The sequence below is a fragment of the Pteronotus mesoamericanus genome, unplaced genomic scaffold (genome assembly GCF_021234165.1).
Source record: "Pteronotus mesoamericanus isolate MK-2021 breed Mesoamerican mustached bat unplaced genomic scaffold, CSHL_Meso_final contig_1173, whole genome shotgun sequence".
NCBI classification, from domain to species: Eukaryota; Metazoa; Chordata; class Mammalia; order Chiroptera; family Mormoopidae; genus Pteronotus; species Pteronotus mesoamericanus.
This window is the reverse complement of record NW_026555032.1, coordinates 1095263-1120078: the sequence shown is the minus strand read 5'-3', so window position 1 is coordinate 1120078 and position 24816 is coordinate 1095263. Positions and strand designations below refer to the sequence as shown.

At 37.7% G+C, this 24816-nt stretch overlaps 2 protein-coding genes across 8 annotated transcripts in view; one reads left to right on the top strand and one right to left on the bottom strand.

Moving 5' to 3' along the window:
• MAP3K19 (mitogen-activated protein kinase kinase kinase 19) overlaps window positions 1-6279 on the top strand; it is a 40193-nt gene extending 33914 nt beyond the window's left edge. For 2 of the 3 annotated variants that reach the window (XM_054581962.1, XM_054581971.1), the window contains 3 exons: window positions 582-719; window positions 1686-2383; window positions 6208-6279. In XM_054581962.1, coding sequence (XP_054437937.1) covers window positions 582-719; window positions 1686-2383; window positions 6208-6274 — 903 coding nt within the window. In that variant the 3' untranslated portion in view covers window positions 6275-6279. The remainder of the gene's footprint in view (window positions 1-581; window positions 720-1685; window positions 2384-6207) is intronic. The other variant, XM_054581981.1, reaches the window with a different exon arrangement.
• A 5588-nt stretch (window positions 6280-11867) lies between these two features.
• The window catches only part of CCNT2 (cyclin T2), a 49237-nt gene continuing 36288 nt past the window's right edge, over window positions 11868-24816 (bottom strand). Inside the window, exons 2-6 of one of the 5 annotated variants that reach the window (XM_054582061.1) lie at window positions 23559-23645; window positions 23389-23434; window positions 21472-21635; window positions 16534-16604; window positions 11868-16087 (exon numbers count right to left, since the gene is read on the bottom strand). In XM_054582061.1, the coding sequence (XP_054438036.1) occupies window positions 14660-16087; window positions 16534-16604; window positions 21472-21635; window positions 23389-23402 (1677 nt within the window). In that variant the 5' untranslated portion in view covers window positions 23403-23434; window positions 23559-23645 and the 3' untranslated portion in view covers window positions 11868-14659. Of the gene's footprint in view, window positions 16088-16533; window positions 16605-21471; window positions 21636-23069; window positions 23646-24816 lie in introns of those variants that run through there. The other 4 variants (XM_054582043.1, XM_054582034.1, XM_054582052.1 and 1 more) reach the window with 4 other exon arrangements.

Here is a 24816-nt window from a genome sequence, read left to right as displayed (position 1 = left end):
TAATGTTGATATAACTGCTCTGCAGATTCTCCTTTGAGTATCAAGGGTCTACAGGGCCATGGATGTTCAGTCTGTTGCACCTTGTCTTGACCACTAGACTTGCTTGTTATGGCTGTGTGTGTGCATGGCAGAGAGTCTCTTACTTGTGTGTATGTTTGTGTGTTAATGTATGCATTCTATGTAAATGTATACATGTGTGCTTAGGTAAGTATGTGCATGTTTGAGTGTGTATGTGCAGTGGAAATAAGGCTACTTAGAGCTCACTATAGCAAAGGAGTTAGCCACCATCACTTGCATTTGGCAGCAACTCAAAGGCAGGCAGAGAAGTGGGAAAGTTTTTTAGTGGAAAAAGGGGAAAGCTTCAGTTATGACCTGATTGGAGGCTGTTGGCACAGGGAAGCTGTAGGCAGGCTACCTAGAAGGGGCATCCTATGTGATGGTTAGGGATGCATATTTGGCTTTCTCTAGTTTGTTGATCTAAACTTAGGAAAAAGGAACCCTGACTCTACTCTCTAACTCTTCTCTCTATCCCAAAGACTCAGAGTTTAATGGTGACTTTTATTTTTGTCTCATTCTTCCAGAGACATAGCAATGGGTTCAGAATATATGACGAGGAGAAATTTATCAATGGAATGATCCTTTCCGAAACTAGTTTAAAGCATGAAGAACCTATCCTGTGGACCAGGGGTGAGATCCTTGGGAAGGGAGCCTACGGCACAGTAAGTTGAATGGGAAACAAGATGAAACCAAAAATCCCCACTCCTCCTTGCCCTCTCCTTCTTCTTTAATATTCCAATTGAGTTCTCCCCTCACAACCCCCCCATCATACTCTTTTGTTTAGAATCATTTCAGGTGCAAGTAGCAGGAAACCCAGCCCAAAATGGCCTAAGGAAAAATAGGTTCATTGCTTTACATAACTGAAGGATCTGGAGTCGGTGTGGCTCTGGGCACAGGTGGTTTTAGGGGTGAAACAGTGCCATCAGGAGCCGGCCTCTCTAATCCCTCCTTCCAGCTCTCATTGTCAGGCTCCATGTGGTGGTACAGTGGCCACTGCATTTCTAGCCTCTCTTTTTCCTACGTTCAAGTCCAGTGGGAAAGAAGTCTCTTTGTTCAGCTGCCCCGAATATGTTACCAGAAGTGGGGAGAATCATTGCTGAGAGGCAAAAACAAGACATTCCTTACATTTTGTGAATTGTGAAAAAGATTACTTGAAGTCCTAGTACTTTATAGACAGTATTTACATAGATTGGCAAAGAAAAGATGGACCTCCAGATAAAGCATGTTATGTTTCTAGCTGGAGACTTGGGATCAGTGAAAAGGCAGGAAGGAGGAAACCACTGAAATCATGTGACCAAGATGACTGCTGAATTTTCTCAGGACCTGCCTTCCTCTCTCTCCTCAGAGCTTTAGCACTAAAATATCCCTATTTTATTTATTGCATGAGGAGCTTTCCCAAACCACAATCTCTGTAGTCATCATAGATATCTGTAAGTTAAGTATTATTACCTCAGCTTTATAGACAAGAAGTTATGCAGCTGGGGAGTAGAGAAAGCCAGGATTCTAACCCATCCAGGCCATTTGACTCCAAGTCATTATTGTATCTATACACCATGCTGCTCCACCCCATCTTGGTTCCACTGAAACATTGGATTATATTTAATCATAAGGTGTTGATTTGCTTCTAGGTGTATTGTGGCCTAACTAGCCAAGGAGAGCTAATAGCTGTAAAACAGGTGGTTCTGGATACCTCTGATAAATTAGCTACTGAAAAAGAATACCAGAAGCTGCAGGAAGAAGTAGATTTGCTCAAAGCACTGAAACATGTCAACATTGTGGCTTATCTGGGCACAAGCTTGGAAGAGAACATTGTAAGCATTTTCATGGAGTTTGTTCCTGGTGGCTCAATCTCTAGTATTATAAACCGTTTTGGGCCCTTGCCTGAGATGGTGTTCTGTAAATATACAAAACAAATTCTGCAAGGCGTTGCTTATCTCCATGAGAACTGTGTGGTGCATCGAGATATCAAAGGAAATAATGTTATGCTCATGCCTACTGGAATAATAAAGCTGATCGACTTTGGCTGTGCCAGGCGTTTGGCCTGGGCTGGCTTAAATGGCACCCACAGTGACATGCTTAAGTCCATGCATGGGACACCGTATTGGATGGCCCCAGAAGTCATCAATGAGTCTGGCTATGGGAGGAAGTCGGACATCTGGAGCGTCGGCTGCACTGTGTTTGAGATGGCCACAGGGAAGCCTCCATTGGCTTCCATGGGCAGGATGGCAGCCATGTTCTACATCGGAGCTCACAGAGGCCTGATGCCTCCCTTACCCGAGCACTTCTCAGAAAGCGCGGCCGACTTCGTGCGTGCCTGCCTAACCAGGTAAGCAACTTGAAGCAGAAGGAGGAAGACAGATTCCCAGAGATTTCAAGCAGCTGACATTTCCCCTGCAATTTATGGCCCTTTCAGACACTGACTCCCATTATGAAGTCAAGTAAGGAGTGATTTTGCACTGAAAGGAATTATAACTAGCTGTTTTGGGTGATCGTGTGCCTTTTATCAGGGTGTGGGGGGTAATGCTTCAAGTAGAAAGTGCCACAATTAAATGTCTTATCAGGTCCTAACAATTCTTCCCCAAGTCAACAGGTGTGCAAAAATTGCTAAAGATCTACATACTTACTTATCAATGGGACATCTTTTCAGGGACGGGCCAAGGTGAAATGACAGCACTTGTGCTTAGATTTCCGCTTCCTTTCAGGAACCAGTGTTCTCATTCCCTTCCTAAAACCAGCCCTCAGAAAAGAATGTGAAAAGTTCATTCATATAGCCAGAGGAACAGGTCTCTCTAACTAGAGCATGTTAAGCCTCAAGCTGGGGATTATTTGGGAAAGCAGAAAATCCCCAATAAGTTGTCTGTCTCCTGTTCTGATGCCCCCTAGTATCTATGGAATAAAATTCTGGGTAAAAGGTTAGAACTCTAAGGGACCTTGGCGTTTACCCACTTGCATGGTTTTCAAACTTTTCTTAGCCAGACACTCTCTGCTCATACAAAATCTTAATTCAAAGAATGAAACATAAAAGTGGAGAGATGATTCGGGTTGAAATGTGTGTGTAAGGTTGGGGGAGGGATGGGGGTTCTGGAGCCTACTCACCTGGCCTCCAGGATGATGCTGAACAGCCTGATGAGGCACAACAATTAGATGCATGTACAGAACGAGGAAGACTTGGGACCCAGCCAAACACTATTTCCTGCCTTTCAATGAAACGTGCTTTCTTATTCCTAGATGAAAAGTTCCAGCGCCCCAGCTTTCAGCAAGCATATATGGCAACCGCCAACTCCCAGAGGGGTCATTATGTCTTTCTTAATGAATCTCAAGATACACAGATCTCCCTCTCCCAGCACACATATATCCAACCGCCCTGATAGTTTTCAGGAAATCATGGAGGTCAGGTCGGGAACACTTACCCCCGGGGTACAATCCTGGGCATCCCTAGGTGCAGAGACACCGCAGGTGTTCCAGCATCGATTTTGTGTGCAAAGCCCCAGATGGAGAGCTGCCCCTTCCTCCCTCCCAAAATCACAACTGGGACATAAAGGTGTTAAGAACATCATATGGACCGGTACCAGTTTTGGAGACTGGTCTTAGCTCTTAAAACTACAGTAGTTGTTTGTTCTGAATTGAATAATTATCTATGATTGAGCCACAGAAACTACTTGCCATTCTCATTTTCTTTCACGTTGTCATTACTCACATATGTGAGCATGTGTGTGCGTGCACGCGCACACACAGATGTAAAGAGAAAGTGTTTTCTATGGCTCTCCTTTGGAACTGTTGTTCTATAAACTAAGCAACACGCAAATCATGCCACTAATAATGAGTAGGGTTGTTGTGAAGGTTAAGTGAAATGGTGTATGCAAATTGCTTAGCATAGTGTGAGGCACATAATTAGGGCTCCTTGGTCAGTGACTGTTAGGGAGAATACTAACCCACCTTACCTAATTTGTGTCATACACAAACCTGTAATTATCTCCTGAAATTCTAAGGCAAAACCCTAAGTACTCTGGAGCCTGATGTCTATGAGAGCACTCCTTGGAGTGTGGATAGTCAGAAATAAAGGGGTAAGGCACCTCAAAGATTTGGAAGTAGGGATGAGCACAAGGACTGGACAGAACAGAGGTTAATTTCAGGGAGCAGTAAGAAGCAAGCATGGGCGGGGATATTCCTATGAGCAGGCTGAAAGCTCTGGAAAGTGAGGCCTTGGAGTTCAGCTTTGTTGCAATAGGCAGTGAGCGTTGGGGGACTGCAGAAGAATTGGGGTAGGGGTGCCATGAAGGAAAGTATTTGGGAAGGTAGGTCAGAGACATTTACTTTTTAAGTCCTCCAGTATAGGCTGCTTGAGGACTTAAAATACTGTAAAGAGGATTTCAGGACATTTCAGGGAGATGAATCAGAACTTGGTGATGGAGGATGATAAGATTTCATGGTTTTCAGTCTGGATAATGGACGAAATTGTAACAAAAAGTTGTGAAAGAGAAATAGAGGAGGAAGTTGCTGAGGGTCCTTTCATCCAATGAAGCATTTGATGCTATGGAATCGGAGCTCAGGAAAACAATTAAGATCAGAGGCACATATTTCAGAATCATAAGGCTGGTAGCTATAGTCATGGAAAAAAAAACTAGAGGCTGCAGATTATGATTATGAAAATGGGAGAAGATAACAATATGTATATAGTGTTGAGTCTAGCACACAACTGGTAAAAAGGAAAAGAGGGAAGAGAGAAAGAGGGAGGCAAGGGAATTGCTCCAAGACAGATGAAGAACCAAGAGAACAGTTTCTCCTAAGCAGAGATCACTTCAGGAAAGAGAGGGTAATGAATACTTCAAATGCTACAGAGATGACAAGGAGAATGAGTTCATTAAACTTGGGAATGAGAAAGTCATGGTTAGTTTTGGGTTTTTTAAAAAAAGATTTGTTATTTTGAGAGAGAAAGGAAGGGAGAAAAAGAGGGAGGCAAACATCGATGTGAGAAACATTGATTGGTTGCCTTTTCTATGTGCCCTGACGGGTGCATGGATCCACAATCCAGGCATATGCCCTGATCAGGAATTGAACTGGTGACCTTTCGTTCTGTGGAATGACACCCAGCTAACTGAGCCACATCAGTCAGGACATCATGGTTAGTTTTGACAGGGCAATTTCTATGTAGAGAGGAGTGGGCTAAAGGTTAAGAATTTAAGATAATGACTGTTGAAAAAGTCACTGCTTTTGGTCATAGTATGAAAATTTGGCAGGAATAGAGGAAGTAAGATGGCAACTAGAAATGGTAGCCAGATTAAGGTAAGGATTTTTTGGAGAAGAGAGATTTCCACATATTTTGAAAGCAAGAGAAAGAGCCTCCAGAAGGGGAGAGATTTTCATTTGTAAATGGTTTATCATCACTTTTTTCCCCAAAGTATTTTATTTCCATTTTCACCTGGGCTATTCTTGGTGGTTATTTGCTTCAAAACTTATGCAAAGATGCCAATTTAACCAAAAGAGTGCTTTTGGAATAGGTTATTGCAGATAACTATTGACTGGTTCATTGGCAAAAACATTTTGATTTCTTGTGGGGAAAAAAAACCAAAAGCACAATTGTACTATTGTAATTGTGCAACTTCTCCTTTTACTTTGTGCTTTTCCAGGAGTGCCCCAAATAGGATTATTTCAATTAATCACCAAAGCATACTTAAATGTCCTTTTAATGGTTTTTCAATTGTGAATTTCAATGCCTCAAAATTTTAAAAGTAAATTTATTGGTAATTAGAAGTGCATTAAGCTTTCTAAAAAATTATAATTTTACTTGTGTATAAATTATACCCAAACTGAACATAACCCCAATGTGAAAAATAGGGCTTACTTTTTAATCATAATCATTACTATTTTTTTTTAACAATTACTATATGCCAGACACTGTTTAAAAGCTGTACATACATTATTTAATTCTCCCAATGAGTTAGGTATTACTGTTATTCCCATTTTGCTGATGAGAGGAAACTTTGAGTCACTTGCCTAAGATCACACAGCTGAAGACTAGAGCTGGACTCAATCCATCTGTTTGACTGGCAGAGATTGTACTTTCATCTTAAAGTTGGCATTTTGAGTCAAGTAGACCTAATTGGTATGCACATTTTTGGGTGTTGCTTCTAATGTTCTTTCCCTTCTTAGGGACCAGCACGAGCGACCTTCTGCTATTCAGCTCCTGAAGCACTCTTTCTTGAAGAGAAGTCTCTGAATATACACCAAGACTTTCCAGTTCCATTATAGATAATCTGTTATTGCTTCATTGTGGGAATGATGGTTGAAGGACCTTTGTTTTCCCACTGGAATGTCAATCTAACCCAATTTAACCAGATCCTACAGTGTCACTAACTGAAAAGTTACATATTAGTCTCTTAAAGCTTCAGGCATAATTACTTATGTATATGAGAAAATTTTCTTAAACAATAACCAAAAAACCTATCCCAGTGTTTATAGTTTTGACTATCCAGGAACTATAACCTCTATTGCTTATGCAACATTTTTTTTCTTCTCCTGTCAATTTTAATGTCATTAGTTTAAAATAAATTGTAAAAATGAGAAAATTGTATTTAACTGCTTGGTGGGTAAAGACACATTTCATTTTTACAAGAGACTTGAGGAAGGTGAAAAGTTAAAAGTAGAGAAACACTAGATTCTGTTTATTTTGGCAGCGATCTTAACCTTGCAGTTTAAAGGAGCTTCAAGGTTAACAGGAAGAGCTAAGGGCCTTGGTGTTTCATTATCAGAGGGTCTCCAAACTCCTCTGAAGACTCCACTGACAAGAAGCTGGGTTATTCAAGGTGGCTTCATAAACCTCAGGCTGCTTTCCCTGTAATTTATACAGTATGGCTCCAGATCTTCACTTGTTTGCAGAGTGATTTGGATCATTGCCACATCTAGAACTTGCTAAACCTAAGCCAGCTGGTGGGATAAAGCCAGGTTGCGTAGGCGGAGAGTGAGTCAGCATATATAAACTTTACAGGAAACTTGGCTTTCATTTGAATGAAGGACATCCCCACTTAGGTCCTTCTTCACCTTCATTTCCCCAAAATGGTAAATATCACAAAAATGAATACAGACCAAGTTGTCAAAATTATTACAAGCCCTTAAGTTGGTGGACTAAGCGTATTTTATAAGGTTTCTATAGCTATCAACCACCCATCTACTAAACTCATTGAGACCTATTGTGTTTAGTTATAGCTACACTTTTAAAAACTGGCTGCTATCATTTCAATATGGTACAGCTACAACTTCAGGTGTATTCTAACACCAGAAGTCAGATTTTGTTAAAATCAAGCTGCCTGCTTCAAGTTTTTGAGATACAAATGTGAAATGCAGTCCAGCTGAAGTAAAACAAGTTTTACTTTTGTCAAACTGTTAGATGGGTCTTTGTGGACACATCTTCCTTCTTTTACTCTAATTTGTACAGTTCTCCTATTTGACAGGAATTTAAGGAACGTGTCCCTTATTTTGCCTTCAGACGTACATTTTTATTGCATTTTGCTTTATTGCACTTTTTTTTTTTTTTTACAAATTGAAGGCAAGACCCTCCAGCAGCAAATATGAGGACTCACTTTATTGCAGTGCTTTGGAACCACACCTACAATATCTGTGAGTTACGCCTGTGCTTGTATATCAACAGAACCTGAAAGATTTTGTTAAAGTAGGGCTTAAAAAGAAACTTAGTTCGGATCTTTAGTATTCTTTAAAATCTGAATGGTATTATCTTACTTTGGAGCAATTATTTACATTCTAGCCTATGAAACCTTATGGGGAAAGGGCAGGAAGATGTTTATTTTATGTATGCAAATCACAGTAATGGACACAAGCTTTGGTGTTAACTGATTCCTCTTTTGACATGGAACTCTGAACAGTTTTAGAATATTAAACAGAACCTTCAAAACATTAAAGTTCCAATAGGCAAGGCTTGGTCCTAAGATAGTTGTTTTGCTGGCCAGTGTGTTGAAGTCCTAACAGATTGGAATTCTGCTCTTATCAAAGCCCAGGTACTTGATCCCTTACAGCTTCCTTAGTAGGAAAAGGATATGGAAGGAGAGTAGAGTGCAGAGAAGTGGGGATTCTTACTAGGAAAATGCACATTTAATTCTGTTTGCTGTTTGGACTGGTAGGTAGTAATGATGAGCAGGTCTGAGAGATAATTTTCTCAAGGCTCCCCAGCTGGTAGGTGGGAGCTGGGATTGCCACCCCAATTCATGACTTCAGAGCACTTTCCCTGCTACCTCCCAGGTTTGTAGTTTATAAGTAATATCAGTTACATAGTTAAATTTTACTCAAACTTCACTGAGATGCTGATAAATTCACCAGTCCTGTTAGTGATTTTTACTATTACTGGTGTGAAAAGATGTTCACTTTTCACTTAGCAGCATTACCTTCCCTCTATGATCACCTCTTTCACCCAGTACAACGCACCAAGTTTCAGAGGTGCATTTCATCATGTGCTCAATCTTCCTGTACGCTCTGGGCCCCTCATTCAACCAAAGGAAACTTAACTTCCTGAAAAAACATCTGAAAGCAGATCCAACTCTACTGCATTTCCCTTAACTTGAAACTACTTAAGCCCTTACACTGTTGCCATTTCTCAGTGGCTGAATTACGAGTTGCCATAGTGGAAGAGTGAGCTTTCAAACAGGGGACTGGGGAATACTGTATTCGACTTACTTGCTTCATCCAGTCTCTCCTGCAGGACCACAACAGTCCTGTGCCTTCCATAGTGTAATCAGTAGCTCTGAGAGATTAAAACAAGCACAAAATAAAACTCTTTATCTGCTCAATGAGCAGTCAAAAGCCTCCCTCACCTATTGGTCAAATATTCCTCATACTTGCTGCACTCGTATTAGTTCAATTTAAAGCAGCTACATAATGTACAAACTTGCATTTATAAAGGCTTGCCAGGTGATATCAATTTGAAAGCACCCGGTGTTGGTAGTCTACATTTTCATTTTTACTCAACAAGGTTAACAAGTTTGTATATCGGCATCACAGTGTGAAAAGCTGAAATAGCAAACAGTGGAGAATGGCTATGGGTTGGCCGAAAAGTCCGATAGTTTTTTCTGTAAAAGACACATATCCATCAATAACTTTATTGGATACTTTGAATATGTCATTTATTTCCCATGTGGTATATCCTTGATTGTTCTAAATGTCTGTCTGGTCACTATCAACTTCAACTGACTGGGAGTGAACCCTCAACCTTTTGGTTTATGAAATGATGCTTCAACTGGGCGCACTGGCCAGGGCTCATTTGTTTTTAGCCCTTGCCCAGTACCCAAGCCTTAAACCTCACACCCTGGGACAGGTACTGTTCCCAAGATTCTCCAGGGAAGAAAGTGGTGGGGCCAAGACTGGAAAGCGGACAGTCTGATCCCTGAGGCCACACTCCTTGAATGTATCTGAAATTACTCAGAGTGACTTATATTAGAAACCTTATTTCCCACATTTCCCAGGGACTGTAAATTCTATCTGATTCACATTAACAAGACATGTTAGAGCCTTGGATTTACATTGTTAATATACAAATTTTATTAGTTCCTTGTAATAGATACCGAGCTGAAATTCAATGACTAACTGAATTCATGCCATATACATATTCCTGTTTTGGATTTTCTATCAGCAAACATCCTATTCAATAGTCCTTGGGGGATTTGAGAACATTTAGAAAATGAAATCCCAGTCATTGTTAACATAATGAGTACAAGCGAAGTTTTTCAAACCAAGTGAAACTGCTTGAAAAACACACTTTAAAAAAAATCAGAATGTACTCATTAACAATAGGTAAATCAAATTAAACCAACAAATAAACAAGTTTTAAGTGAGGTTTCCCCCCAAACTTGGAAGGGAATTACACAGCCTTCAGAATTTACTTTTGAGACTAACTGGTCACAGTGAACAGTTAAGTCACCTTTATAAGAACAAAATTAGTCCTAGCCACACCATCTTTAAAGTATCTTGTTTACCAATCTACTTCAAGAACCTGTCAGGGAGAACAGATACTGGTAAATTACACAGGATAAAGAGTCACAGGTGCAAAAGCCAGCTGTGCCCAACTCTACATTGTGGAAAATGGATACATGGCGTCAGAACAATTTGAGCACCCTGGACCCACTGGCTGTAAAGATGTTTGAGGCAAACTTTTCTCTTACAAAACACGCAAACTTCTGAGTTTAAATGTCAGCTTATAGCAATCAAATTTCAGATACTAACATAGCTGAATTTTGAATTTTCAAATCAACACATTTGTATAGTAACTAATTTGGCACCCTAGGCAGCCAGGGACAGAACATGCTGCTTTTCTAATGTAAAAGCCCCTGTCTAAATCAGCCCCTTATAAGCAAATGAGCACACAAGATAGTAAGATATCTTATAAATTATTCAGCAATTTAAGCATGGTACTAGGTGAGAAACATTTTCTGTTTAGATAAAAATTTGGGAATGGGGAGGTATTTGGAGAATAGAACCATCTTCCTTTACAGGTAAGAAAAACCATGTTTAAAAAAATCCTTCTATTTCCTTAGTAAATACAAAACCTGTATCTAATAAACCAAGGGTACCTAAAGAATTCACAACATTCATTCACACATAAGCAGTGATTTATTTCTATGGTTGGTTAAGGGGGAAAAAATCAACAATTTAAAATATCAAACATAACCAAAATACGTGCTTTAAATGCTTTTAAGGCTAGGCAAAAAAAAAAAAAAAAAAAAAAATTAATTTGGTTATCTAAAGTGGACCTCAACTAGTCATTTCTTTAGTTCTAAGGGCATAGACAGGCCAAAAATTAAGGTATACTACTGACAAGAGAAACAGCACACCAGAGGGTGGGAGAGACAGGAAATAAAAATTAGTTCACAGAGCCTAGGGCTGAAACCAAGAAAAGGCTGTTCACATTCCTGAATGAAAGTTGAACCTTAGAATTAAACTCCAGGTAGCAATTCCTGTGATTGTCTAGAGAGAACAGCCATTACCAGATGATGCCTCACACACTTCACACATGAATATTCCAGACTGTTGCCCACAACCAATGCAAAAGCCTATCCTAGAACTGTCCTGATTAACCTGTTCCAGCCCCTTTTATCTAGAGCCAATGTAAATTCTCTTGTAACCTGCCCGCTTCTTCTTCAAAGTATAAAAAGAGCCCCGTCAACCCCAAGATGGTGGCATGTGTGTCTTCTCCATCCAGCCTGCTGCTGGGGGTTTAGACCTTACGTCCCAGGACCTGGACCTTAGTCTGGGTGGCCCTTTCTTTCAGAAAAACTTTCAGCCTTGAAGGTTTTTAACACTACATAATTATTAGTACAAAATAACATAAGCACCGCTCATGAAACTAGGCATGAAACGAGCTATCATGGTAGAAATATTCTTTCACTCTCAAGAACTCTCACCAGAATGAACTGCATACTCACAGGAAGAGCCAGATGCACCTGTAAATACATTCAAAGGTAAACCTAGGGGTGACTACATAACTTTCAATATTTAAATACCTGCAGTAAGAAATGAACCTCCGGTGAAACAAGAAAAAGGAACAAGGAATTTTTCAAGGCCTTACCAATAAAGAATATTACCACCAGATTTGTAAAGCAGGCCTCCAAGAATATTTCGTGAAGATACTCCTTTGCTTTGGTTCTGAAAATACTGTATTTTAAAGTAGCTAAGGCAAGTATTTAGGGGGCACAGCTCAATATTGGAAAATTAGTTGAAAGAGGTAGAAGTAAAGACTTGTATGCAATGTGCTTCTGAATAAAGGTAACATCTGTGATCTAGGGAAAACACAACTAAAAAATGAATCACTCTTTTATAGGCTGTTTAAAGATAATGCTTTTTAATATTTCAAATATTTTAAAAATCTCATCAAAAATGTTTCACCTTAACAGTACTTTGCACATGTGAAATTTCATACCTAAATTTGATACTATTTTGGTTTATTTATGGCTACTTACAAGAAGACTCAGTAATAATGTCCATTCACTGGAGTCTTTTTCTTTGGTTGAGCCTATTGGGACCAGGCTGATGAACTGTTTATGCAAATGAGATGGCTAAAGCAAATTCATGGTAATATGAATTTTAAGGATTTTCACTGAATGGAATGAAAACTTAAAATGATTTTCATATTTATCCCCATTGTGGTTTTGGAAGCTAATATCCTGTTCAGAGGTTAAAGAGTTTGAATAGCTCACACAATCCTGTAAAAATTACAACTGGCTGCCCTTTAATAAATAAAGTCATTGTAAAGATTTACATTTACAGAGTGAAAAGTGAATACATAGCATTTCAAATTCAATTCTGGAAGTACTAATAAGTACTGACCCATAACAATATACACTAGCTACCTTTTTAACTGTCCATCATTAGCACCAATAAAGATTCAACAAAATTACCTTTATTCCCACATCTCAAAACAATTCTGCAAATTCTTTGTGAAAGTTTAAGTATAGTCACAGACCTTAAATATTCACATTTTTTTTCTGTCATACGGAAAATAAGTTCACTAATTTTCTGGATATTCTTTACAAAATCTTATTAAAATTCCTGGTATTATCATCCCTAAGTATACAGTAGCACAACCACCCTATGTAGTTTCACATGATAGCTCCTTAGAGGTTTCACATCTAAATTACCAAGAAAAAACCCCTTCCCTCCCTCATTTTGCCCTCAGCTTAATTCTATCTATACTAGTTCTTGGATTAGGTACCACTGTCAAAGTATAACTGTATCGAAATTATCATGTTTGTGGATACAATAATATGCCATACAGAACAATAAAGTTACACATAATGACAAAGATTACTAAAGTTATGCAAGACAAGAACAAATGTCAGGACATGCTAGCTAGGCAAAGTCCCTAGAAAGAGGCTCCTAGTATCCTAAATTCAAATAACGTTGACAAAATAACGAACAACTGTCTTTAAAAAATTATAAAGCTACTTGCAAAGTAGGTAACTGCTAAATAAAAGTAGAGCACAAGATTAAACTCTAATATTTACAACTGCAACATACTCGAGTAAAATTACAATTGTGCACATATCAGTGGCTTTTTTAACAATAATAATTCATATACATAGAGGAAAAGTTAAGACAGCTTTCAGTTCAACAGAAGTTGAATTCAACCCATCTCAAAGATACTCAACAGCTCAAAAATTTACCACAGAATACATGACTCGCTGCTAAACCGAAGTCTATTACTGGTGTTTAAGACAAATTTTAAACAAGTTAATGTCTATCGTTTATTCAGATGTCAGATGACTGTGCCAATTTGACCTCAACAGGAATATGCTGAGATGTGCAAACAAAGGTAAAACCTCCACTAGCTGTTTACCTGGAGGCTGACCTTTTTATTTCTCCCCCTCAGAGGTTCCTGATAAGCTATAAATACAGGTACAATGCACAGTCAGTGATCTTTTCTCTTTATTTATTGTTATGCTATAAAAAAACTGAAAGAACAATAGGTTTAATTTTATTTCTATAAGGAAGACTGCATTTACCTGAAAAACAAATATGGCATCACACACAAACACACTTCAGGGGAGGAGTATGTTTAAGAGTACGGTGTCATCCTGAATGCTAAAGGAAATGCGATTCCTGTTTACTGTTAAATTACGTAGTGTTGAAGTTCTTTATTTAAGAAAAAAAACTTACTAATGTGTCACTATGTAAATTTTGTGAATTTAGTTTTCAAATCACAGTAATCTACATAACCATTATTAACAGCTCTGTGTTATAGTACTGCAACAAACAAACATTTAACTGCACTTCACATCAAGAGTATGTAAACTTTATTTTTTTCCTCTTCAAGCCTTCAGAAAATTAGGGGCTATTTCAGCAGCCAATCTGGTCCAAACCTCTGAAGGCAAAAGTTCAGTGCCTCACAGTGTAAATGACAACGTGTGGCACTGCATAACCGTCTGGTAGTGAAGTGTCCCCCTTCAGAGGCTTCCAGTAAGGCCTAGAGTTTAAGGTTAACATGAAAAAGTGCCACCTTTGTGTTAGATTAGTGATGGACTCTGACAAGATAAAATAAAGTTAATCTGTATATTGTTATACTTACAAGCAGCTCCAATCCTGAGTATTTATGGTAATATCTAAACATACAAAAATGTATGTACATTTTTCTCCACTTTCTTGTAAACAGTTTTCAGTATACTGTTTTATCCCTTTAACATTGAAACATGCAAATCATACATACGAGTATAAATACACAAAAGAAAACAATTTACACTCATTCAAAAGCCAAGCAACAACAAAAAAAAATATAGCTACAGTATTCAAATTATAAATAACAAATGCTTGAGGCATCTTATATTCCTAGAAGCAGCCAGCCATTCATCTTAAATGTTCTTAGCTGCAATTGTAGAAATACTGAGTTTTGCACCTTCCATGCTTTTACAGTATTTATAACACTATCATATGTGGAGATAAAGACTTGTTTACTATAATCTCTTCTTTTCAGAATGAAGAATAAAGCAGCACTTACAAATATTGAAACAGTGGCAGCAATAGCAGGTGTTACCACTGCTACATCAGAAGGATTCCATTCTAACAATTTTTAAATTAAAAAAGTAAAGGAAAAATTGACCTAAACAAATGATTACATGTTCATTCCTTGGGCACTTAACAGCGAGTCCAGCATGTCGTATGTGTCTTTGTAGTCCATATGCTGGCTGTTTGTACTGTACTCGTGATTGACATCAGGACCGTTGGTCTCCACTGGCTTCTTGTCCAGTTTCACGAGGGTGCTGAGATGTCCGTAGCCCACCTGGTATGTGACAGGGGGAGGAGGGGGTAAGGGATGGTTAAAAACAGAGTTGTGAGAGGATATATACTGCTTAACAGAGGAGGAAGAACTAGATGAACTACCTGAACTTTTGGAACCTTTGCTCATTTTGGAGTGATGGTTGTGAGAGGCATCATTGATATGCAGCTTCTTCCTTGAAGAGCTGGAACTAGAGGAAATGCCATCACTGCTCAGGCCAACAGGACTCCTCAGCACAGTGGGTGGTATCCCATCAGCACTGTGTTTACTGCCACCACTGCCGCTGCCACTATGCGAGTGAGAATGCTTGTGACTGCTGGGGTGGTGGCGGTTTGAGGGATGTTCCTTGTGCTTCTCTTTGTGGTCTCTGCTAATATGTGGGCTGGAATGCTTGCTCTTCCCACTGCCTTCGTCAGAAGAGCTGTGTTTTTCTGAGGAAGAAACTTTTATTTTCATTTTCAGTTCTTCTTTACTGGCACTTTTATCAGTGGGTGGCAATGGAATCCGTAGTTTCAGTGATCCGCTTTTTTCCTTCTTATCTGACATGTATTTTTCAGGTTTTTCTGCATTTGTGATGGGGATTTTCATTTTAATGGGAGAAGTTACAGAACTGCTGCTGGTTGCCTGTGACTGCACGTGTTTATGTTGCTGTTCTACCTGGGCAGCTATATAATGATCCCTGACATCCAGATCAAGTGTTTCTAGCTTACGTTTCTCTCTATATTTATCTAAAGACATTTTCTGAGGAATAACTCCAGGAGTAGCAGAAATTGGTCCATGGTGCTTACTGCTCCCTGCTTTATGAGTATATTCTTGCTTAATAGAAGAATGATCAGATATTTTGTCAGGTCTGTGATGTAATCCTGAATGCAGTGATACAGAAGGTCCCTGCTGGAAGTTGATGTTGTACTGGCTACCAGACAAAGAGGTCTCCTGTTTCTGTGAATACATCTGTTCTGTCCTTGCTGATTCTTGATGCTGAGGCCATTCCTGGTGCGATGACAAACTGTATGAGGTACTTGGCATTCCTGTTGCTAGCACTGACAAATTATCAGATGTATGGCTGTCTTGAACAGAAATATTTCCTGAATTAAGAGGTACTGGTGCAGGGAATGCTGATGTAGATGGTTTCTGAAAACTTGGGTTTGCAGGCACACCACTAACAGTATCTACTAAAATCGAATTCTGGACCAAAGATGAACCAAGAAGTGGTGTTTCTGATACTTGTCCATCTACTTTTGGTTTCTTAGCCGCCTGATTAGCCTATTTAAATAAAACACAAAAGAAGCAATGACAGCGAAGGAATTTAATACACATTTCTTTGTTCATAAAAATTCTGTATTGATAGGCATAAAAGAAGGCTACATAAAATGTTGAAAACACTGATTTTGGAATTCTATACAGGTTAAATCCTAGCCTAGCCATCTGAGCAAGTAACTTGTCTAGGCTTCAACTTCTCCATTTGTAAAATGAGAAGAGTATTTCCATCATTGTGAGATCTATACAAAATTTATAAAATACTTAGCAAAGTCCACTGGACACAGTAGTTGAACAAACCATGTGTGCATGTACTATAGCTTATGATACATTATAATTATTTAGGAATATTGGAAATAAGAATACTTAACCAGAGAAATTCAAACTGGTTAGCTATGTAATTGTTAGATAAATAACAAACTGATAATTTAGTAAACCCTGCCAATTCTTACCCTCCAGTTTCGAATCCTCTTCAACCTACTAGGCGTTTTCTCCAATATCTGTAGAAACTCATGTGTTAGCTCTAAAAATAAAATTTAAATTTGTAACTTAGAAGGTTCCTTTAGGATTTCAATTTCTCTCAAGTGGGCAATATTAAAAAGGGATTTCAAGAATTCATTTACTGCACTATCACCCTTCTATTCAACTTTCAGCATACACAGAAGTAGACACATCTCTGAACTAGTATTTTTAAAGTAGAAAATCACTCCGCCATCCCAATTTTATGTACGTACTCAATCTCGAAAATTTAGTAGCATTAAAAATATACTCCCCCCAAATAGAAACCTCCATTAAGCAAAAACAATAGTAATAACCATTGCAGGCAAGATCCATCAAGAGATTTAAAATTAGTGAGCAAAAGTTTGAGGGGAAAAAACGGGTATTTATATAATGTCAACATACCTTCCACAAAATATTAATTGCAAAGAGAAAAACATTAACTTTACAATATGACCTTAATTAGTCATCATGGTTTTCATTACTAGCAATAAGACATATCAAAATGATGTACCCCCTAATATGATGCAGAGCAAGACACAACCCATTTCTGTGGTACTTTGCCAAAACTGCGTAGACTCAATCTAATGAGAAAACATCAAATAAATTCCAAATGAGGAACATTCTATAAAATAACTGACCATTATCCTTCAATGGTTATAGGGGGGAAAAAAAAAAGAAAGGTTGAAAAACTGTCATATGTTGGAAGACAATAAAGGGGCATACCAACCAAATGAATTGTGGGATCCTAAAACAGAAAAACTGGAGAATAAATTTGTAGCTTAGTAAATATTATTATACCAATCTTAATTTCCTGGTTTTGATAATATCTATTATTATATAAAATGTTAACACTAGAGAAACTGAGTAAAATGTATATACAATCTCTGTACTATTTTGGAATATTTTTAACTTTATAATTATTTTGAACTTAAATGAAAAAACTCCTACACCTACCACATAGCTTCCTAGCAATCAACACTATTTTATGTATTAGTAAACTGTCCTGGTCATATTTTTAGGTCAATTTTTTCCCCTTAAATTTAGGATTAAAATTAGATGACTCACTTGTCCAAAGTGGTATGCTTATGATCAATTTATTATAATTTTATACCCCAAAATAATGTTCTTAATAAAGTTATTGGCAACTCTCAAGACAAATTTTAATACCAGTCTTGGCAATGCTGTAAGTTCAGAAGCTGTGACAACTACCATACTTTGCTGTGTATAATAGGCACCGACGTTTTTGGCCCTTTCGGGGGGGGGGCGGGGGGGGGAATCTTTCATTTTGATTTTTTAATTCAATTTTTATTTATATTTATATTTGTTTTTTGTATTATGAAAGAGTTTTAGCATTTATTTTTGAACTTGTTATGGTACAAGAAATTTTATGTAGTGGTAACAAACTTACAACATTTATGCATCACAGAACGCCAAGAACCCCTAACATCACTGTCAATGCCAGAAGTTATCATCTTCTTCAACTTCTACATTACCGGTGTCTTCTAAAGAGTCATTTTCCTCATCCCAGTAAAATTCATCATCCTCAGTTCCTTACATAGCATTTCTGGTGCCACATTTTTTAAACGATTTCACAACCACTTCCTTCTTGACACTGTTCCACAATCTTAGAATCGTATCACAAACCTGGGCGGTGGATGCTTTCTTGATACTGCCTGTAGGCGTTACAGCGTTACCAGCTGACTGCATCTACGGCATCCAGGACATCCACTCTTTCTTCATTGGGGCCTTCAAGGGCTTGTTTACTGACACATCCAGTGGTTACAGTTGGCTGGTTAGGCCACCAAGTATCACAGCAAGTTGGGTTTTCAAGTCTGTTGCAATTGTTTTTGCACTTTGCGTAGCATGGGCTTTGAAGTGATCTAAAACAAGCAAAGCTGTTTTTTTAAGTAATCCTCTAGGCTTTTGTGACCAGCTTAGTTAAACCATATTTTCATGCCTTCTTCATTCATCCATCCTTATACATGCATATGGACAATAACTCCACTTGGAATCTTTTCTTCTGGAAACATTTTTCTTCTAAAGATGATCATTAAGTCGAAGCTTTGCCCCATCTGCACAACAAGCTAGAACAGTGAAATGTGTTTTTTCATGACCACTAGTTTAACAGCCATGGTCTTTGCTCCTTTGATACCCACAATTCTATTGGATGGTATGTAGGTGTCCCTGAGACATCATCACTGTTTTTTCTCATGCACTGCTTTTACCTTCTTCTTGCATTATCTTGGTTGAAACAGAGATCCCAGTTGGATGCTGATCCAGAATCCAGGTCTTCGCGTCCTGCTCCACCTCCAGCTACTGTAGGAGTTTCTCCTGTATTGCCTTCTTCTACCTTGGCATCTGAAGAAGCTTTTCTTTCCGTTGCCTCCACAATCTGATGACACTCTCTGTGGGAGGAAGTCCAAAGTGTCTATCGGCAGCTCTGTTGTTGCTATGCTTTTTAGCACATATAACAACTTTTAGCTTAAAGCTTGCAGAGTACAAAAACCATTTCAACATTTTCCAAGGTATTTTCTAGTAATTTCTCCCATGTAAAGTGTACGAAGAGAAATGTCAAACGTCGCGCTGTTTACTCTTATCTTATCAGGTGGTAACCATCAGCATCATCTATCTTACGTGGTCAATAACAATGCTCTTCGTTTTATTTTGTTGTACCACTGGCCGAAACTGCTTCTGTTTCAAGTTTGTTGTAAATTCAACAAAACCAATTATGTTATTCTGGGGCATTATTTTGCATATGGATATCATTATTGCTTTCTAGAGTTCACCTTTTAATGCATAAGCATAAATGAAAGAATTAAAAACATTTATATAAATACGGAATTAGTACTACCCATGTATAATGCACATCTTCATTTTCCCTCAAAAATTTGGACAAAAAAGTGAACATCATACATGGCAAAATATGGTAATTCCTGTGAAAGTCTCACAAGCTTTTTGACAGTTTGGATGAAAAAAGTCTAATGTCCAAACTACTATTTACTTCCTCATTTGAAAAACACAGCGTCTTTTTCTACTTGGACACTAATAAATCTAGCATATACATAATACTTTTGGGTCCAACACTAGTAAGAAACTGACTCAATTTCTTTAATAGCTTGGCTGTCAAAGATTAAAATGCACATATAAATTCCGATCCCAAATTTTGTATTCAGCAAAGCACAAAATGTAAGCTTTGGTTTTCCTTTCTTAAGTATTCTATTCTTAACTTTCACAGTGGAGGAACAAAAGAATCTGTCAAATAATCACTGCTAATATAAGTAATTAGCTACATGCATAAAAATCACAGTATACTTAAAATAGAGGCTCCTCTTCTTAAAGCCAATATACAAAAAAAATTTCTATTTATAAAAAAACACGAGGGTTTGTTATTACTCATAAAAAGCCCCACATAATAAAAACAAAAAACTGAGATTGCCAAGTACAAGCAAATGCTTTGGAAACAGACTTTTAAATGAATTATTTCAATATACACTGATGTTTCAGGCACCATGCTAAAATTTAGATACATCTTAAACTTGAACATTCAAGTTTGTTAATTTTGGGGGGGGATCAAAACAGAAAAGGCTGCTACATAGTACAGAGAAATGTTCAATATGTTAAGTGTCCATAATACCTATTCAATGACTTTCCAAATGAATAATGAGCTTGAACCTTTTCAGAATGGAAGCAGGGGATTTTTGGGTGACCCCTGTTGTGTCAACAACAAAAAATGGTAACAATTTTATGCATAAATTTACAGCAGGATAAAAGGCAATTTACTTTTTTTGGTGAGCTTTATTTTAGCACCACATACAAGGTCTGTCTGGAAAAAGTCCGGCCACTCTTGGACACTGGGGATGGGTGAGTGTGCGCGCGCTCTGTCCCGAAGGTATCCAGCCATGTGGTATGAAAAACATTTATTGAAGAAGATACAAGAAACGCAGTATATAGGACAATGATGCCTTGGTTCCACTCGAAGTAGGCACCTTGGGACCTCACACAGTTCTCCCAATTGCTATCAGCTGCTCTGTCATATTTTCCTGAATCTGATCGATGGTCTGAAATCTCTTCTCTTGCAGAGATGACTTTAGTTTTGGGAAAATCCTGAAGTCTCACGGTGCCAAATTGGGGGTTGGGGGCGTCACCTGGTGATCTGATGTTTCACCAAAAACCCCTGCACGAGACTTGATACATGAGTGGGCACATTGTTGTGAAGAAGCTGCCAATCACCAGTTACCCATAGCTGTGGCCTTCTGAATTATCCAAATAGTTTCCATGGAGAAATATTCAAGCTTAATGCAAAATCTGATGCAGATTTGTTGCTCTACTTGCTCACTTTGAATGTGATGGACACATAGCACACATGCTCACTCAATGGCGTCTACTGCCTCCACTGACTATTTCAGTGAAGTTGTCATTGTTCATGTATACACATACCAGTCTACTTTCCTTGGCTGTCCGGTTACATCGATGACAAGCAAACCATTCTCATTATATTAACAATGACCAGACCCTTTCCAGACTGACCTTGTATGTTCAATTTATTTTTCTTCAGGCTCATGAATCCTTATTTTCATCCTGTTCATTCGATCATGTAACAATACTTTAAAATCTCTTACCAAATTGTTAAAACAGAATTATAGTTAATGTTTTTAAAGTCTACATTTGAAATACAAACTGAAATATTAGTAGATGAAATGATACCTAGGATTAGCATTAAAATAACTACAACAGAGGAAGGATGCTGAATTGGCCAGAATGGGTAACTGCTCAGTTGGGCATGAGTATATGGGATTCACTAGTTTTCAAATCTATGCAGAAGTACACAGAATTTTTCCATTTAAAAAAAAATTTTTTTAATGTAAAAAATACTTATTTTCTCTACTTACCATCTAGTAACTCTAAAGTAACCGTAGGATCCACATATTCCCACCAATGTTTTCCATCAGTTGACACAGGAATCTCCCAATTGGACCATTTGCAAGCCAAATGAATGCATACACACGCTATCACTGTTGGTTTGTACTGAAGACAGAAGGTGGTAAGATGTAGGCTGTTGTGATGCAGGTTGAAAGGAAGAGCCATAGAAATTCAAATATGTAAAACAAAGAAAAAAATTTGCCAGTAAGATTAGAGCAAAAACAGAATCACAAAGGTCTTCTTCTATAAGTCTAGAGTACAAAATCTTATTAAATTAAAAGCTAAACGCTATAATTATAAAACTCTAGTACCAAAAAAACCTATATAAACATTCCCCATACTTATTCTCCAGAGTATTATATTAATATTTTATTAATACTAATATATTAATATTTCTAAATTTTGCTTTTACATCTAAATTCAAAGTATTTTTATATCTTTATAAAAGGAGAGGAAGATTCTATTTCCAATAGTCACCATATACAACACCTTAAACTTTTTTATTTTGTAATACCAAGATTAAAAAAATAAAGGAAAAAAACCCAACTTTTTGTAAAAGTGACAAATTTCAACATTGCATTATAATAAGGAATTTTACCATTTGATGTGGCTTAATAAACAAAAGTCTCAGGTAAGTTAAAGAGATTTTAACACTTATCTATGTTAACCGCTGTCTTCTTTTCAATAAAGCCACAGAGAAAACTTACCTTTTGCACAACAGCTTCAAGGCCCAATGTTGCTATATACTAAAAACATACTACCTTTCTCTTTCCACTATAACGGGCATATAACATGTCACAAATAGGCTTTTCTAACCAAAGTTTTAAATTTAAGTGGGTTTTTTTTTTTGGTGGTGGTTGTTTGGAATTCTCAGGATAAAGGTTAAATCCCAACATATATCTAAGAAAATACACTGACACTTGCCAATCCAAAGTTTTAAATAAAACATAAGTGTCACAATAAATTAAGGACTACACAAAGCTGGTTCGGTCCCCACAATGACCCATTTAAAAAAACAAATTTAAATCATTAATATAATCAATACAGAACAGAATTTTATATAGATATTAAAGGCTTTTAAAAACTATTCTTTCCTGGCCGGGTAGCTCAGTTGCGTTAGTGTGTCGGCCCCAAGATTATGGGTTCAATTCCCAGTCAGGGAACAAACAAGAATCAACCAACCAATGAATGAATAAGTAAGTAGAACAACAAATTAGTGTTTCTCTCTTCCCCCCTTCCCCTCCATCTAAAAATCAATAAATAAAACTAAAACATATTCTACTACTTCAGTTTCAGAATGGATAAAAATGTTCAACCCATACCATTTTTTATTTATATAAACTGAGAAGTTTTTTCTTTAAGTAAAAACTATACTTATGCAAATCCAGGCACTGATAGGAGTTGACTACTTCTAATACACTACTAGTGGATATTATCTGGGGGAAAAAATCCAAGTTATATAAATTTTATTTATTAAAAAACTTTAATAATTAAAGATTGGATCAATGTGAATTTTAAAAATTGTCATTTAACTATAATTATAAACTAGAAATAGTTTTATACTTACCAAGTTGCTCGAATTTCTACGTTAAGTTTATCTCTCTGTAATCTTTAGCTGCTATTCAGGCTACCAATTTTAGACTTATGCACTCACAAATCGAGAATATGTCATCAAAAAGCACCACTACACTTCACATTGTGCATTTAACCCCTCTGTGCCCAAAGTCCCTTGTACAATACACCGCAAAGCACACAGGAAGGTACCACCACAGTAGATGGTCCAGTCTCCTGTTGCAACAAGGGTAAGAGACACATTGAGGGGGCCCTGCATTAAAGGAAGCTATAGTGTGCTACAACAGTGCAACAAAGAGGATCAGGATAACAACCTGTTGGTAGCCATGAAATAGGATGTCTGTGCCAAATCCTTGCTTGCTGTAAGAAAAAAAAAAGAAGAAAACAATACTATCAGCTTTAACATGCTGCCATCAAAAAGTTCTCAACACAACAAAAACTTCAAAGATGTGTACACAAAAAGTAAATTTTACTTACTACTTACAAATATCACAAGAGCGCCATCATTTTCTATACTACTGAAAATCTTCAACAACATTCACTCAAATGTTTCTTGCTATCCCCCAAAGATCTGAGAAACAAGCCGATTTGCTTTTAGCTAGCCAGTTACAAGGGCTAAACTTGTTACTAAGTTAAGCATCTAGTCAGCTAAAAGTTGCAATAAAGCATTCTCCTGGATTTAAAAAAAAAAAGAAGAAGAAGAAGAAGAAAAGATTTTGAAGTCTAATACAAAATACAAAGAGTTGCCTGCCAGACTTAATCCTCAGTCATATTTAAATTGGCTTAAGTACCTCCCTCAAAACAAAATAAAACAAACCCCCAACCCACAAATGCAGAGAGCACAACTGCTCAGTTTTTCATCATGCTAGTAACCATCAACAGAGCATAAGCCTAGAAACATTTTAAGGACATAGATATAGAAAACTCCACTGTATTATACTTTAAAAATTACAGAATCCAGTTAATGACAACTTTAGATATGAAACGAGTACTCTAGAGGGAATCAGGATGCTTCAACATAGGTCCCCAAAAGAAAAAAACTGAAATTAAGACACTGAAACTAAAAAGTATCCCCCCTTCTGCTTCTTAATCTTCCCAACAGGGATGCCACTGCAATAGCTCACCTCTTTTGCCCTCCCCCCAATTACATTCATAATCACTGACATACCTTTCTCCTCTGCTGCAACTAGGATCAGTTCCCCTAAACTCACCCCTTTTTAAAAGGCCTAAAAATCCTTGTCCCCTTCTACTTTAATTTGCAGCAACTGTAACCCCTGCTACCCCATGTGAATCTTTACTAAAAGGGATCTGGGCTTAACAGAGTTGTGCTAAGGAAGAGTCTCAAAGCATCGGATGTCTTGGAGGCAGTGTGACTTAAGTATTGCATTCTTTCCTGGTAGGGAAGGAAGGAGAATCACAAAAGTGAAAGGTCCCTGTAAAATGACATTAGCCAATTCTGCAGCAAAGTAGCATAATACCAATTTTCTCATGGCACTGGGGGCGGGGGCGGGGGGCGAGGGAGAGGAGGGGGGTGTTAAGTACAGGAAGCTTAAGAACTTTAAAGAAGCCAAACCATTTATCCCCCTCACAAAAGACTCAAAATACGTAGAGAAGAAATTTTAAACTGCCATAGCAGTTTTCACCTCAGAATATATCTAAATTCAATAACCTATCACTGACAACAGAAGAAGAATGTAGGGAAAATGTTCTTTTGTTAGCTGAAAATTGTTAACAGAGCAAAG